Source organism: Ornithodoros turicata, chromosome 5, assembly GCF_037126465.1.
Source record: "Ornithodoros turicata isolate Travis chromosome 5, ASM3712646v1, whole genome shotgun sequence".
Taxonomy (NCBI): Eukaryota; Metazoa; Arthropoda; class Arachnida; order Ixodida; family Argasidae; genus Ornithodoros; species Ornithodoros turicata.
In genome coordinates, this window is record NC_088205.1 from 12,798,057 (window position 1) to 12,813,384 (window position 15,328).

Consider the following 15,328-nt stretch of genomic DNA (forward strand, 5'->3'; position numbering starts at 1 on the left):
ACCTCTTCTTCCCCCCGGGCTGTCGACTCACAATTCGCATGAACCTTTAACACGTCATCCCTAACCCTTTAAATACCACGCCAATGATGAGGATGGTGCCCAGAAAAGAAACAGTCTCTGTTCGAAATATCGGCGGCTCTCGTCCTGAGGGACTTCCCTTCATCCTTCCTTTCCGGTTCCCTGGATTTTCTTACCGGGATCCCCTACATAATCGATTACGTTTTGCCGCCGCGCAAAGCACGGTGGTGGGCACTATCAGCTTTATCAGCCTATCAGGCTACGCAGTTTTTTCCACTTCTTGCCCACCACAGCAAAATATAACCTCGAACCGGTCTTGTCGTGACGTAGCATTTTTGTAAACAGGAGGTAGTCTATTACGCATGCTCCAAATTTGTCAGACAGCCGCCCGCATTATCGTAATGTACATTGCAAAGGCTGATTCAACAGTTAGAAGGAGCACAAGATTTAGGTCCACCACTTTCGTCAATTGCCTTTCCTTATAATCGCGTTACACGCCGTTTTCCCTTTTCTGTCTCTTTCGGTACCTAAGTAGAGGAAGCTTCTTTCACGTACTTTCCATTACCGTAAGTCACGTGCTACCTGTCACCATTACTCTCAAAATATCGTCCACGTGACTGAAAGGCATTACGACTCGCAGAGGAGAATTTATTCAAACGACTCTCGTGGTGTCACGCAGCTTCCTCCATATACGCCACTCCAGACGGGGATGCAGTCTCCGAAACACACCAGGTTCCGCGTTCATGGAGTCATCGCAGACGACCTTGAACACCATTAGTGTAGAGACTTCAGCCGTGGATTAAGAGTTTTAAGCCAAGCCAGAGGCGGACCTGGTGGCTTTCGCTACACAAAAGAGCTCAGACAGAAGATATTTACGTGTCTACAACGCTAATGGTGTCGCCAAATCTGAAATTATTTTCTTTCCGCGGTAAAAAGTGCCGAAGTATATTGTATAAGCCATGGAAATGCGTCGGTTTGAGCGCTGTGGTGCATCTTCCTGGATGACGCCGAAATAAATCATGTAAAAATAAAACGTTCAAAAATAAATCTCTTAAAGATCAAACTTTAATTAATTAAACCCCGAAAAACAAACATTTGAAGAATAAACGCTTCGAAATAAATCTTTTAAAATCCACCGTCCCTGATTGGTGGACAGCCGACGGCTCCGGGAGCTGGTGGTGGTGGCTCCAATGTCACGCTCAAGACTGGGAGGTGGTGGGCTCGAATCCCGGATTATTCGGCGGATTTTTCTGACCCGGGTCTTCCACTTCTTCATCTGTGCACGACTGTACATGGTAGGGAGCCTACATTGTATTTCGTACATAGGCTCCCTAGTACATGGCATGTGCCAGCGCCCCTAGAGGCGAAATGCGACAGTCATTCTCCAGTGGCTGGACAATGGCTTACGGTACGGAGCGGCAGCCTCATCATGTACAGTCCTTGTCATCACAAAATTATTCAGAGATAGTGGTACACCCACGTGAATAGACACACATGGCCGGGTTGAGGTTCAGGTTCGCCTCATCCATTTTGAAACTGGACAGGTATCTCGAGGATACCACAGGCAAAATCTAAACCAAAGCCTAGATTTAATAAAATTAGAAATCAAATAATTTTGATTTTTTGTGGGGCACCGCTGGAGACGCTCGGGTTCCTCGGTGTCCGGGATCCTCTTGGGTGGCCTCGCCTGTAGGTTCAGGTTCAGGTACGCTTAAATGCCCTTTGAAACGGGGCAGGTATCCTAAATGGAGACTAAAGACTGGAGTATGGGACTTGCCGGTGCGCTGCTGTGGTAGGAACATTTGCAGCTTCAATTGGTATCCCTGACGCTTCTGGTTTTCTTTTGTCGTGTGGTGAGCTCCATCGCACGTTAAAAAACCCTCAGGTGGCAAAAGCAATTCACAGACCAACCGCTGTGGCGTCGCTCATGATCTCAGTCGTCTCGTAAACCCCCAATTATTAACTGGCTTCGGTTTATTAACTGGTGGTACTGGCTTCGGTCTCTTCCTCCCCCGTCTTGCAGAGGGTGCATTCAGCGTTGCCAGTGTGGAAAAGTTCCTTCGTGCGCTTTCTTGTGAGCAATGATCCGGTCCGTGCTTGAAGGAGTGTAGGCTGCTTCTGTTGTATCCACTGTAGAATTTTTCTGGAGCCCGTTGGTCTTTGTTTGCTCTGCAAACGTCCATATAAACCTTTCTTTTCCCCCATTGTTCCGCCACCAGGGCCCAGCATCGTACCACCAAAGAAGAGTCCAGCGTGAAAGAGTATCGTGCCGTCAAAAGGATGGGTTCATGGTGCTTGCGGTCCAGTGTGAGGCGCTGCTCTGAGACCGTGCTGCAGATCCACTCGAGTTTACGAGCCTGGCCCCGGACGCCAGCAACCTGGTGACGGTCCCTGCGAAGGATATTAAATACAACGAAAATATGACAGTCTACGACGTACTGCCATATTCCGAGTGTTCATGTTCTCAGGATGCGTGTGTTGTGCTCGTCTGTTATGTGTTTCAGCCTCCGAACCGTTACTTGTTAACACGAAATATATCGTGCTGAAATTTCAGTACGGATATAGGCAAACGGGTCGAGGCGAGCTCCATCTAGAGACAGACACAACACATACAGCCTCCAAGAGCGTAAGGGACAAAGTCAACAAGTAAATCACAAAAAGCCAATGAGTGCCCCCTGGCGCTGGCACTCGTTGGGTTTTTCGTGTTACTTTCGTGAATTTCACGGTGGAAGTTGAGAATCCTCCGATGGCACCATACGAGCTCGTATATGAGATCACAGTTTTCTCGCGACGTATAACACCGAATTATTATTTGTTATTGAGTTACTGTTGGCTCGCAATAATAAGCTACGATTCTATTGAAGACTAACGGATGGGACATAGCTCAATGCTTTACCGCATCGCTCGATAGCTATGTGGTGAAGCATTGCGCATAAACGTATAACAGTGCTATAGCACACGCAATACGGTAGTGATGGCAATGTTGTTCCTTGGACAAGGTCACGTTCAAGTATGTGTACAACTCTTTAGTGCTGAACGAACGGTAGCATACCATGCTGTAATTGAGTGCGTTTGTCTGCGTGGTCGCCACCGATTCCACGTCTGCGAAAAATTCTTCCCGTACACATTCTACGTGTTTCATACTGCGGAGGAGACGTCCGCCCTTCAAACGAAAGCATGAGCGTGGGCAGGCGAAAAACACGCCACAGACTAATCAACGGACACGCCACAGAATGTGCTGTTCCAGTGGCCACGCTCAGGCTTTTTTGCTTTCTAATGTGGAGTTTCTACATTAACTTGCCTGAATTCATTGTCATTTTATCAACTTTTGGGTCGACTTCTTTTACTCCGTGTTTGTGCCGCGAAGCAACTGTGGCTATGCGCGACGTACAGATGTGGACAGATGTGGAGAGACAGAGAGGAGAGCAGGAAGGAGTGGGGGCACAGGGGAATTAGTACGCGCACTGGGCCGACTTCAGGAGGATCTGTGCCAACATTCGTCTGGAAAATCTTCGGAAAACCCAGGGAAAACCTCAGACAGCACAGCTGGTGGTAGGATTCGAACCCACCACCTCCGCTCGGCCATGCCTCTGGTCTTTTGGGGTCGAAGTTGGCACATAAAAGGCGTGCAGTCATTGCTAGGCCGTTACGCAGAAATTCGCCACATGTGGCGCTTTCACCGGAGCGATCACAGCGAAGCTACTGCACGATGCATTAGGAAGGAGTGGGAGACAGGGCGGGTATAGTATGCGTCCTGGGCCGACTTCAGGAGGAACTGTGTGGATGTCCGTCCAGAAAGCGTGAGGCAATGCAGCCTGTGGTGGGATTCGAACACATACCCTCCCAGTCTTGGGCATGTTGTATTCACTCGGCAACGCATATTCGTTATAGTCACAGTTGCAACGCGGTGCTAACACGTAATTAAAAGTCAGTATGAGGAGTTGCGTTCAATGAGCCTCAACTACCCAGCAGGTGTTTCCATTGACTTTGAAATTGCGTTGCATCATCATTACATGGATGTCGCTTCCAGGCTGTCTTCCTTGAATTCCAAGTCGCTCGAGAATGGGCGACTCAGCGGGCATCCACGAAGAATCTGTAGCGGGGATGCCCATGCGTGACCCTCGTGAATATTCCCTCAAACAAGGTCGGCTGCCGCTAGACGCCAAGTCTGCAACGTAGCCAGCGCCACGGGGCGACAGAATTAATGCCGTCCATAGCCCTTTCTTCGGACGGTTCCACCTACAATGCTACGTGACCGTGGCCATGTTCCAAAGTGTCACGTGACTGCCGGACGGTACTTTTTACAAGGTAACGCATTATACGACTGCAAAATAACCTCTCAAAAAATAACGGACTGGTTTTTAAAGTCATTATTCTCTAGGGCGAAACGGAAGATTTTTCTTTCATTTCATATTATATTGGCTTCGAACTCTTTACGTGACCACAGCCATGTTCCAAAGAGCACGTGGCTCCCGGACGATACCTCGGGAAGGTTCCCCTCAAAGTGATAGACTGGTTGCCCCCTGTGGCGAAACAGGATATTTTGTTATTTGGCATTCCATTTATTCCGAATTAAATTTACGTGACCACAGCCATGTTCCAAAGGGAGCACGTGGCCGCTGGACGAAACAACCCCAACAGCTTTCTCTCGATGATAATGAGTGTGACCAGTGTTTCATGGCCGGAAGCGGTACTCTACCCCGATGCTCGCACGTAACCCACTTATGAAAGCCACGCTCGCTCGCAATCTCATCGGAGGCATTCGATAGCCGGTATTATAATAATAATAGATACCCTCGTACCCCTCTATTAGTGCCCTTTGGCATATCCTTTTACGTGACTTCGAAACCGAAAGCCTGCGACGTATCTATACAAGGAGTGCCACAGAGAAATGTTTGTCGTTCCTCTTTGGCGTCGACCGACGGTAAATATTCGTTCACTTTGGATGGAAGACATTTCCATTCGTATGTGGGTCATCACCAGGTCTGATGAATGAACGGCTGATTGAACGACAGCCTTGGCTTTCATATTGCGGACGAATCCACAGACAATGGAACTTTAAACACAGGCGACATTTCGGGCCCCCTGTGTGGATTTCACACTTTTCCTCCTCCTCCTTCTCTCGGCGTAAAGAGAATATGTCACGGACGAGTCTTCCTCTTCCTTTCTTTTTTTTTTATTTACTTTCGTTGGCTTTTCACGAGAAGGTAAAGGTTGGCGAAAAACAAACGTCATCGCTTCTTTTCGCAGGAGCTATCGTCACTGACGGGGACATTGTGCCTTTGGGTAGTGGGCCGCACCTTACGTGGCGAATTTCCCCATTCATTATCATTAATTAATTTGTTGTTGTTGTTGGCGGGGACAGCACGAGAAATGCCGGAAGGAAAACAAAGAAACAGCTTAGGAATAATTGAGCGCGAGTTCGAAACGTCGTCCGATAGGGAATATTACAATTATTTAATTTATTGCGACTTATGAAAGAGTGGGAATAAATCGAAGGTGTTCTCTTTATGCAGGGTGTAGCTCGCGAGAGTGACCCCGAATTATTTAAGAAAAAAATCGATGTGAAATAAGACTTTAAAACCTTCTGCACGTCACTTGTGAAGGTTTCTGCTACCCAAACAGGTGTTTGCTATAAGTGTACCTCATTAATTAGTCTAATTAGCTTAATTGAACTTCAAAATTTGTCAAGGAAATGTAACTTTTTATGCGTTAATTAGAAAGTCCGTGGTCACAACACACCATTTCAGTCACAAATACAGGATCTTTCGCAATGTTTCCACAAAAAATTTGACACCCGAAAGCACGTAACAACCGCCAGAAAAATCGTCGCTCGTCAAGGCGCTCTCGGCCAAGTTGCCCCGCCTAAAGTATGGGGAGGAGGAAAGGACAACACAGAAAACAGCACAGAACATCCGATGTCGGTGATTATCAGTAACTGATGGCTGCCAACAGATAAGCTTGATTACGCCCCCCCCCCCCCCTCAACCGCATGGTGAACTTTCAAAAACAAGCGTAAACTAACCTAAGCTCTGAAAATCAACCTAGATTCCCACCGGGACGTTTTTTCCGGGGGACATTTTCTCCGGAAGACGTTTTCTTCGAGGATGTTTTCTCCGGGGACGATTTTTCCGGATCCCCGCGCGCTCAGATCTCCGCAAAAAGCGATGCCAGGAGGCCGTGACGGGTTTCTCATTTCTGTTTCTTTCTTTTTTTTTTTCGGCTGTTACCTTTGTAGTAGTGAATGTATTTCACACTAGAACGGGATAAATCCTGCATGCGCTCACTATCTCTATGAAAAAAAAAAAGTGAGGTTGACTTGGCAAATTTGTGCTCAGACGTAATTGCAGAATCTCACCTGAGATGAATAGCGTTCAGACAAGGATATTTTTAAGTTGAATTTCATGACACCTTTGGTGGTGGTGGTGTTTTCTTGCTTTATGGCACAAGAGCAACTATAAGGCCCAATAGTGCCAAGGTACTTTATCTGTTTTTCATGCTGTGTTTGAATGTTCTGTGCTGACTTGAGACTAATAGGGTCTCGTGTGTCATTGATTCGAAAAGAACGATGACTGTTTTCGTGGGAGACTTTACGTGTACTACATTTGGTAAGAGTGAAGGTATAAGTGTGTTGTTAAACTTGGAGCAAGGCACGGAGGGGTATGTGAGATATACCCACAGCAATAATGACAGGTTATAGGTGAAACACACTGTATAAATGTGTATAGGTTTTAGCCCTCACAGAATTTTTATTAAAAAACTGTGAAAGCAGCATACATGTTTTTTGCAGTTGAGTATCTACGGCCAAGCGGACATCCTCTGGAAGAAAGTATGTAACTCCAAGATGAATAATTATCTGAGGTTCATTAATTAACTCTTTAATTAGGGAATTTCGGGGCAAAAGCGAGATAGCAGATTGGGAGACTATCCTCGTTGAACGCCATTCCACGTTTCAAAAATCCTGAAACACGCACGTGTATTAGAATATCCATACCCGAGTTTTGATATGCAAATGAGCCGAAACCAGAAAAAAGCGCGCCTGAGGAGCGCGTCACCCTTGCAGACGGAGGCCTATCTGGGTCGGAAAGTGGTTTATGTGGTCAGCTGAGCGGCACCTGCTCCAATCATCTCCGTCGCTCCAAATCACGTGGCCCCCTGACGTCAAATGAGCGCTGTACTCCCCACGATCCCGGTTGCCGCGGTTTCGGTTTTGGCTCATTCGCATATCAAAATTCGGGGATTGATATTTCAACGCGCGTGCGTGTTTCAAGATTTGTTAAACGTGAAATGGGTTGCATTGGCATGAAGCTGAAGCAAATCGCTGATCCTGGGGAACTTTAGAGCTATTTTCATAAATATTTGAATTTGGCCCTGGTAATGTTGAATGTCTGCTGTTCCTTTCTGGAACGTCGCGTACAAAAATAAATAAATAAATAAAAATAAAGACTTTTCCAGTACTTTATTTTTGTAGGGGCAGAGGGTAGCGTAGAGAACATCCCAAAGACTGCGGGGTTCATCCAATGGGAGTAGTAGAATTCGTCAGGTGACGAACTCAAGTTCTTTCTCTGTTTTTTTTTCTTTTTTTCTCTTTTTACATTCAAACTCATACTCAACTGCCAAGTCTGACTTCTTTTATTTTTCGTAAAGCATTGAGGACGGAAAAGTGGAAGCTGGGGATGACGCCGAAATAAATAAATTGAGAATAAAAGACTGACAAATAAATAATGTAGAAATCCACTTCTCAGAATAAATTTTCGAGCATCATAAACCCTGTCAATATCCACGGTGGCAAAATCAACTCGATTACGTATGAAAGATGAAAGTCACTGAAAAGGTTAGCCAGCTGTAGGACTCGAACCCACATCTTCTGGATTACGGTAGAATTGGTAGAGCCCTGGATCGGTAATCCAGAAGATGTGGGTTGGAGTCCTACAGCTGGCTAACCTTTTCAGTGACTTTCATCTTTCATCGTTAATTTCTTAGGCAACTTGAGGCCTTGTTTGTGATTGTCCCTTCTATGTTGTTCCAGCCGCAGAACATCAGTTCTCTCATGTTCGATTACGTAATTTATTTCAGAATATGGATTCTCACGAGTGCATTTTTAAGCGTGATTTTTTTAACATCTTAATGAATTATTTCGACGTACACCCCAAGCCAGTACAGCACATCAACATTTAAGCGACACGTTTGGCATCAATTTCAGAATACCAGTAACCATTACAGGAGCAATGTGTCCTTTTGGTTAAACATTCGACAGCACCGAAAGTTTATGAAGTTTTCGCACGCGCGATTAAAATCTATTACGCAAGACGTCTTATTGAGCAAACTTTATTTATATATCGCAGTTAGAATTCGCAAAACGTTATTAAAGTGCATTAAAACTGACGCGATTTTTTTTGCGAGGCCCCTCGGAAGCGGCATCAGCCAAGCCTTCGCACTCACCTCTGCGACCTTGCTTCTGTGTCTTTCGAAGGTCAGGTCGTGGTTATTATATACGACGCAGGAATCACGTTATAAGCCTTTACAACTGCAGAACCCGGCTTTGCCAAATCTCGCTGCATAGGCATTCCAAGACTCTCCTGAAAGGACCTGGCCTTCGACATGATTGGAGCCTCAGGGTTGAGCCTTTCTCGACATGAATAGGGAATGCGGTCACACGTACGACCTTGGAAGTCACGTTTGGAGTCCATCGTACCCAGCCGACCTGACAAGTGGGGAAAGGTTCCGATGCTACCCTTTTCACTCTTACATAGTGCGAGGGGAGAACATTACAAGAGGACGACAGTGAAGCGTGACGTGAAACCATTTCAGATAGAGAACACCGATTGGGGCAACGATAAAGTGGCTCCGTCAGAGATAGGTTGGACAGTCCTTCTTGGCGGACACTACTTTGGGTGGAAAGACTTTCGTGCAGTCAGGTAAGTGATATATCAACATCGTCGAGAATTTTATGGTCCGGAATTAGTTTATTCGGAATATTTATTCTAAAGTAATCTATCATTATTTTATTATGCACGAAACTTTCTCACGCATGTGTGACTTGATCATTGTAACAGTTCACATGTAAATGTAAACGTGAAGTTTCTTGATATTTGTTTCAGATAGCTGTGTCTATTATCACTTCTATCGCAGAGATACACTAGGAAAGCGCGCGATATCGGAAAGGTTCAAATACTCCCATTTCAACAATTTGATGCGTCTTTCAATTAATTCTTTAATCAATTATTTGATTTGACAGCTTTCTTTATCGTATCATTCTCGTAGCGTGCTTCCGATCTGCAGAAAGATGCCACGTGACAACGCGCGCCGTGATTCCATTGCCACGCGGTATTTTAGTTAGTTAGCTGATTAGGCTTATCTCATTAATTACCTAGGCGCAGCGAAAAAATTTCCACACTACTGGAGCCACAATATCCAGATTTTTTTTTTAAATCCCATCCAATCATTCGCGGAGAACACTTCGTAATTTTTATTTAACTTTGGCTCATGATAGTCGTGACATGTTTATCTTTTGTGGTTACGCATTACGATGTCACTTCGCCAGAATGGGCATGCATGTGAAGTGGTCCTCCGCAAAAAAATAAAAATAAAAAACAAGAGAGAGAGAAAACGTGCCCAAAAAAGTTTTGATGACATAACGTACCGGGGAAGAAATATCCACAGCACCGCTTTTCTTAGCCGTCGACCTTCCCTCACTGTGGTAAATTTAAAACCGTCCGTCCCTAGAAATCGCAAAAACGACCAAAAACCTTGAACGTAAACATATATTAGGTCCTGACCCGGGAGCAGGAAAAAAAAAACGAAAAAGATGTCTAGCTAAGCTAAAATCAAAACGTGACGATGTGGAATATAATAATTTTGATGTGCTAATCATTCTCCGCAACCGTTTCCTAAGCACATTTTGTCCACTCTTTTTAAACACGTCTACTAAATCTTGTTCTTGAAAAAAATCAATGGCTGACCGCGAAGTCATCCATGTTACATATTAGTTCGTACACTCATCTAAGAATAATGGTGTCGCTTAACGACCCGAGTATCACACTTCAAATCCATTTAGGAATCCCTCTACAAATTTAGGCGGCGCAATTTCGTAAGGGGGAAATAACTGTGTCCGTTGATGTGCAGACTGGGCCTATGCAACTTTATGCGAACAAAATGGAGACGAATAGCCCCTTGGATATTCACCGCACGCGATCCATTGAGACAACAAAGCGAGGTTACGTGAGCTCCATGCATCGGTGCGCCACACGTGTAACGATGGATAGATGGAGGGGGAAAACTCTTCCTGGCGGAGGATACGTGATGGTTCTCAAGTTGGGTATAGGAAAAAATTTGTTTCGGCGTCGTTTTCCAAGTAACCGTAAACTGAATTGATCGTTCGATCTACAGCATACCGACGAAAGTGGATTTGGTCTCAATCTAATTCGTTGCGAATTCCGTTGCCAGAGCTTTGCTCCGGGAGGGTGCAAAAATTGTGCCACTGGCGGAACCAGGTCATGCGCGGATTGTTCATTGGGGGGGAAGAGGAGCAAGAGATTTGCTCCAAGGTGCAATACTTATTGTTACGGGATAAAGCGAGCAGGATCGGAGAGAACACGTACGCGCGGGGGCAAATGAGGGCGGATAAGTTCTAATAAGCGCCCAAATTATTGCTGCACTAAAAACGAATAGAAGTAGAGAGAAAAAAAAATGGAAACGTAGGTCGCACTTGTGCGCTAAAACCGAGTACTGCAATCTGTAGTAGATTCTACAGTGACTCCGATGAATTCTGTCGCGTGCGACCTTTTTCTTGCGATTTGTCACCAACAAAGTCCTAAACTGTGTGAACTGGACCGGAAGCATTGTCATGGATACGCAACCGGGAGAGCAAATCCATTGTTCGGAGCCTCCGGTTCGCTAGTGTATTCCATACCCGTTTTTCTGTCATTGCAGAACATTACTGTTCGGACGACTGAGGACATTCGATTGTTTGAGAACGGTACAGTTAACGCACGCAATTTTTTAAGTGTGAATTATGAAAGGAAGCGTTGGCGCCGCGATGTAGCCTCTCGTTCTGCTAGAAACCGAGACATGGAAAGGGGTATTGCTCCCTGAATTATCTCACCGAGTGAATCCTTGCAATAGAGGGGTGTCGAATAAATACCCTCAGTTTTGCATCGTGTACGTGTCGCCGTATCCTGAATAACTGCAATGTAAAATGTGAAAGGACCAGACACATTCGATCCTACTTTTCTGCGCCAAGCATACTTTTCCCCAGAAAAGGTTTTTGGACGCGTTTTGAATGATCGCAGCCTAATATCCGGAAAAGGTTATTGGCTTTTCTAAAATCTCCGCGTTGGACATAAATAGCAGAGGGCCGTTTCCTCGGCAACCTAAAAGCTCCTCGGCAGTATGGTTATCTCCAACCAATCGTATCCGGGCTACAGGTAAAAACGCAAGCAAAGTGACTGTGCTTCAGTAACAACTGGAGCCGAGAAACGGTAGTTCTTTGCCTCTGTACCGATGAGGAGTAACTGTTGTGAGTTGGGGTAAGCTTGTTTAAGATGGGGATAAGATAAGGGGAAGACGCTCCCCCCCCTCCCCCGCTTTTTCGAGGTCTTTACGTGCTTTGCATATTACCTTGTTGGAAATTTCCATCCTATAGGAGATCCATTCCGATCGCGTTGAGCTTAGCACCTCCATATTTCGTTTTTTTATCTGATCTAATTACATAGGTTACGTGCAACCATTGTACCCCGTTACTGCTTACGCGATGTTGCTTATAATTATTTCTGACTCATTAAAACATCCCTTTGGGCTTGTTGGTAACAGACTTTCTTTGTGCGTGTCTTGTGTTCGTCCTGTTTTTAGCGCTTTTACGTTATGAAAATTACCTAATTCTGACGTTTTGTTTACCAGCTTATTAGCTTTATAATTGGTCAGTTTCGTACTTTATACATAGCATGGTCAGTGTAGGCTCATGGGGTGTGATGTTCGCGTGGATGATATGCACCTGGTACGGTTTCCGCCACCCACGCGTGGTGCACTGCAGTTTGACGGTATGCTTGCTTCTACAGAAACCGGCACGTGTACATAGCGTAGTGACGTACGAAACCACACCATGGCCTGTTCGCGGAGCTGTTAAGCCTAGCGCGCGTATTTCCCCACACGCCGCAATCCTTCACCTTAGCGTCTTTGCAGCCGACACGCTACTTCACTCCAAACCAGGCGGAACTTCGCAAAAGGCCCATGTATCTTCCTCCACATTTTCTTCTCTTATTTTCCGAAGGACGTGCAGAAAAGCACACTCCCTCTCCCAAAGCACGTAATGAAAACTAAAATGCAAACAATCCGTTCGCCAAGGACGACAAACACGGCGTGCCCGAGAACTAAATCAGAGACCCTCGAAAGTGAGCGTCACCTCCTCTGAAAGAGCGTGTGTCACACAAAACGATGACAGTCGTATTACAAAAACCGTTCCCTTCCCTTAGGCCTCCTCTCGAGCTCAAATAAATCAGCGAACGGCTCTGCACGTCTGGAGACTTCCAGCTGCGCGCGTACGAGGACAACATGGCGACGACGGCGGAGGACTTCTACATCCGCCGGGACCCTCGAACCCTGGGGTGGCCCCTGGTCGGTAGCAAGCACTTCATCATGACCCTTCTCCTGGGTTACGTCTACCTGGTCAAAGTCGCCGGTCCAAGGTTCATGAAAGGCCGTCAACCTGTCGGGTGGCTCAAGCCCATTATTCTGGCCTACAACGCCGCCATGGTGTTCCTAAACGCGTACTTCATCGCCAAGTTCTATCAGAAGACGTACTTGGAGGGAGGTTATTCTTACGTCTGCCAAGGAATAACGTTCGACGTCAATGACCAGACGGCGATCGAGTTTTTGCAGCTGTGTTGGTGGTACCTGTGGGTTCGCGTTGCTGATTTCTTGGACACCATCTTCTTTGTCCTGAGGAAGAAGGACTCACACGTCTCCTTCCTGCACGTGGCTCATCACTGCCTGGTTGTGTTCAACGGATGGTTCGGTATGGCCTACGGCGCGGATGGCCAGGTTGCCTTGGGCCTGTGCCTCAACGGATTTGTCCACGTGGTTATGTACTCGTACTATTTCCTTTCCCTGCTTGGACCGTCCGTGCAGAAGTACCTGTGGTGGAAAAAGTACCTAACGCAGTTTCAGCTCGTCCAGTTCGTGATCATGTTCATCCACAGCATGATTCCGCTGTTCGTGAACTGCGGTTATCCCAGAACTCACACTTTCATCGTCATCCCCCAGGCCGTCTTCTTCTTCGGAATGTTCGTGCACTTTTACCTGAACGCCTACAACAAGAGGAGCACCGCCGCCGTCAGACAGAAAGCCCAATGAACTGGTTGCAGCCATTTTTCATGTGACTTGTCACGCTGGCGTATCGGCAATGTGTGGCTGTTTTGCTGCCACAGTACTGTTCTTAAGCTTACTCCAGGTGTTTGATTTCTTAGTTAGGTTCTTTCGTCAATGCGCACGCGCTTTCACTGCAGTCACAATCAAAGTTCATCGTGTTCTACGCAAGAAAACTTTCAACGGAAACTTCACACAATGTTTGTGATATTATAAAGTCAGACATTACATGGACATATAACTCTTTCTTCCTTCTTCGGCCCAATGTAAAGTTGAGCCATAATCTCCGTATTTTTCTTTTCTACCTGCCTATGTCTTCCTATTTCGGCATTTCTAGAATACTCAGAACACCGCTTAAGGTACAGACACACAGCAAAGGTATTAAATTCCATGAGCATCCGGGAACTTGTGAACGGTACTGTGTACAGCTACTTAGAACATTGTATAGAACGTATGTGTCTCAACATTATCATAGGATCATCACATTATCATCTGTTGACAGAGCCCACATCCCCGTGTATTTCTTTTCCAATTGAATTTAATTCGATCATATGATCACCCAAATATAAAATATCTCATTCACTCTAATGTTTTAAGAAGGTTACGAATGTACCAAAGGTTCATTTCAGTCAGGACATTTTTAACATTTTTATCTTTGTTCAATGCGTGTGTGTATGTGTTTGCCCATTGCTCCTTTACGCATCACTTAGTGCCTTATTCAAATGCAAAGAACAGCTCCCCAGCAGCTGATAGCAGCTTTATTGCAGGAAGTAAAATGTGTAATCATCTCATGTACTTTTCTGGTCACGCCATAGTTCTTCCGTACTTCACGCGTCGAAGAGTCAGTTCAGTCATCTCACCGTCATTTGATATTGCGATCACTCGAATGGAGACATGTGCTGGTGTTCAATGCTAAACGGTGTAGGAAGTTGCAGTATAAGTGAAACGACTGTCATATGTTTCACAGTTATTGAGATGTGTGTATATTGGAGATGTGTAATAAAAGTTTTCCATTCTTCAATGATTGAAAGTTTTTCGATACTATATGCCTCAGCGTTCTTTTGTTTGTTCGTTTTACGTAGGATTTAGGTATTTTTGATTGCTTATGTGGACAAACTTTCAGGTAACGTTTAGGCGCTACGGTTTGGTGAAAGCGTTAAATCAACTCATTGATCAAATTTTTAATTACCAATTGCATAGCTAAGTTAATAGAATAACAACACTCAAATGAATTAAATTAAAAGTCACCTTATCGCCCATTAGGTGTTTGTAAAACGTTAGCAAAGTAAATTTTCGGCCCAAAAATACTCGAACCTGTATAATGGAGAGTGCCTCACTAAATCTTACCTTGAATGTGATCTAACCAGGTGCCAGACACAAACACCTGTGCTTGGCACTATCCAGACCAGAAGTCATGAAAAGCTATGCTCAACAGGATTTCTCATCGGCAAGCATTTTTGTTGTCACTTTCGGATAAGGGAACTCGCTTGGCAAGCAGCATGGCATGGCGTTATGGGAGGCACCCGTTCGTCATTAACACTGGTGTTTCACTGCTTACTACAACAATCTGCACGTCGTCGCCTTCTACAGAATCAGTATTTCCTCATCCGTTGAATCTTTTCGAATCTTACTTGTCACCGGTAAGTATTTAATTATGTACAAAGACAAGACAATACAAGTTTTATTGAAAGAGTGGAGATCTTCGTGCGTATACCCTTATAGTGAACAGCATAAATACACCCCTAGCTGTCAATAAAGTACAGATCATTTTGAATGACTTTTGACCACGAGGGTGCTAAGCCCAGTCAAGTTCTCTTTTTAACACTCACATCAAACAAGCAAAATCTGAAAAATGTGGCGGGGGGCCAGGGTATTCATTAAAACGCTCGATATGCACTAATTGCGCAATTTGCTCCGCAGTTGCGAAATCTCCCCCTTCTAGAGCTTA

General features: G+C 45.3%; 2 protein-coding genes across 5 annotated transcripts in view; one reads left to right on the forward strand and one right to left on the reverse strand.

Moving 5' to 3' along the window:
• Positions 1-15,328, reverse strand: part of LOC135394051 (sialin-like) — a 136,964-nt gene that overhangs the window by 46,399 nt on the left and 75,237 nt on the right. Inside the window, exon 13 of one of the 4 annotated variants that reach the window (XM_064624500.1) lies at positions 2,076-2,409. The exons of the other annotated variants lie outside the window; for them this stretch is intronic. The gene's annotated coding sequence lies outside the window, so the exon portion shown is untranslated. Of the gene's footprint in view, positions 1-2,075; positions 2,410-15,328 lie in introns of those variants that run through there. 4 annotated transcript variants of the gene reach the window in all.
• On the forward strand, positions 8,804-14,358 carry LOC135395316 (very long chain fatty acid elongase AAEL008004-like). Its single transcript, XM_064626546.1, has 2 exons — positions 8,804-8,936; positions 12,489-14,358. The coding sequence occupies exon 2, from the start codon at positions 12,568-12,570 to the stop codon at positions 13,366-13,368; it is 801 nt and encodes a 266-aa protein (XP_064482616.1). The 5' UTR covers positions 8,804-8,936; positions 12,489-12,567; the 3' UTR covers positions 13,369-14,358.

Bases quoted from the DNA above. Each gene is read 5' to 3' on its own strand.
- LOC135395316 (XM_064626546.1), top strand. From the start codon at position 12,568: ATGGCGACGACGGCGGAGGACTTCTACATCCGCCGGGACCCTCGAACC.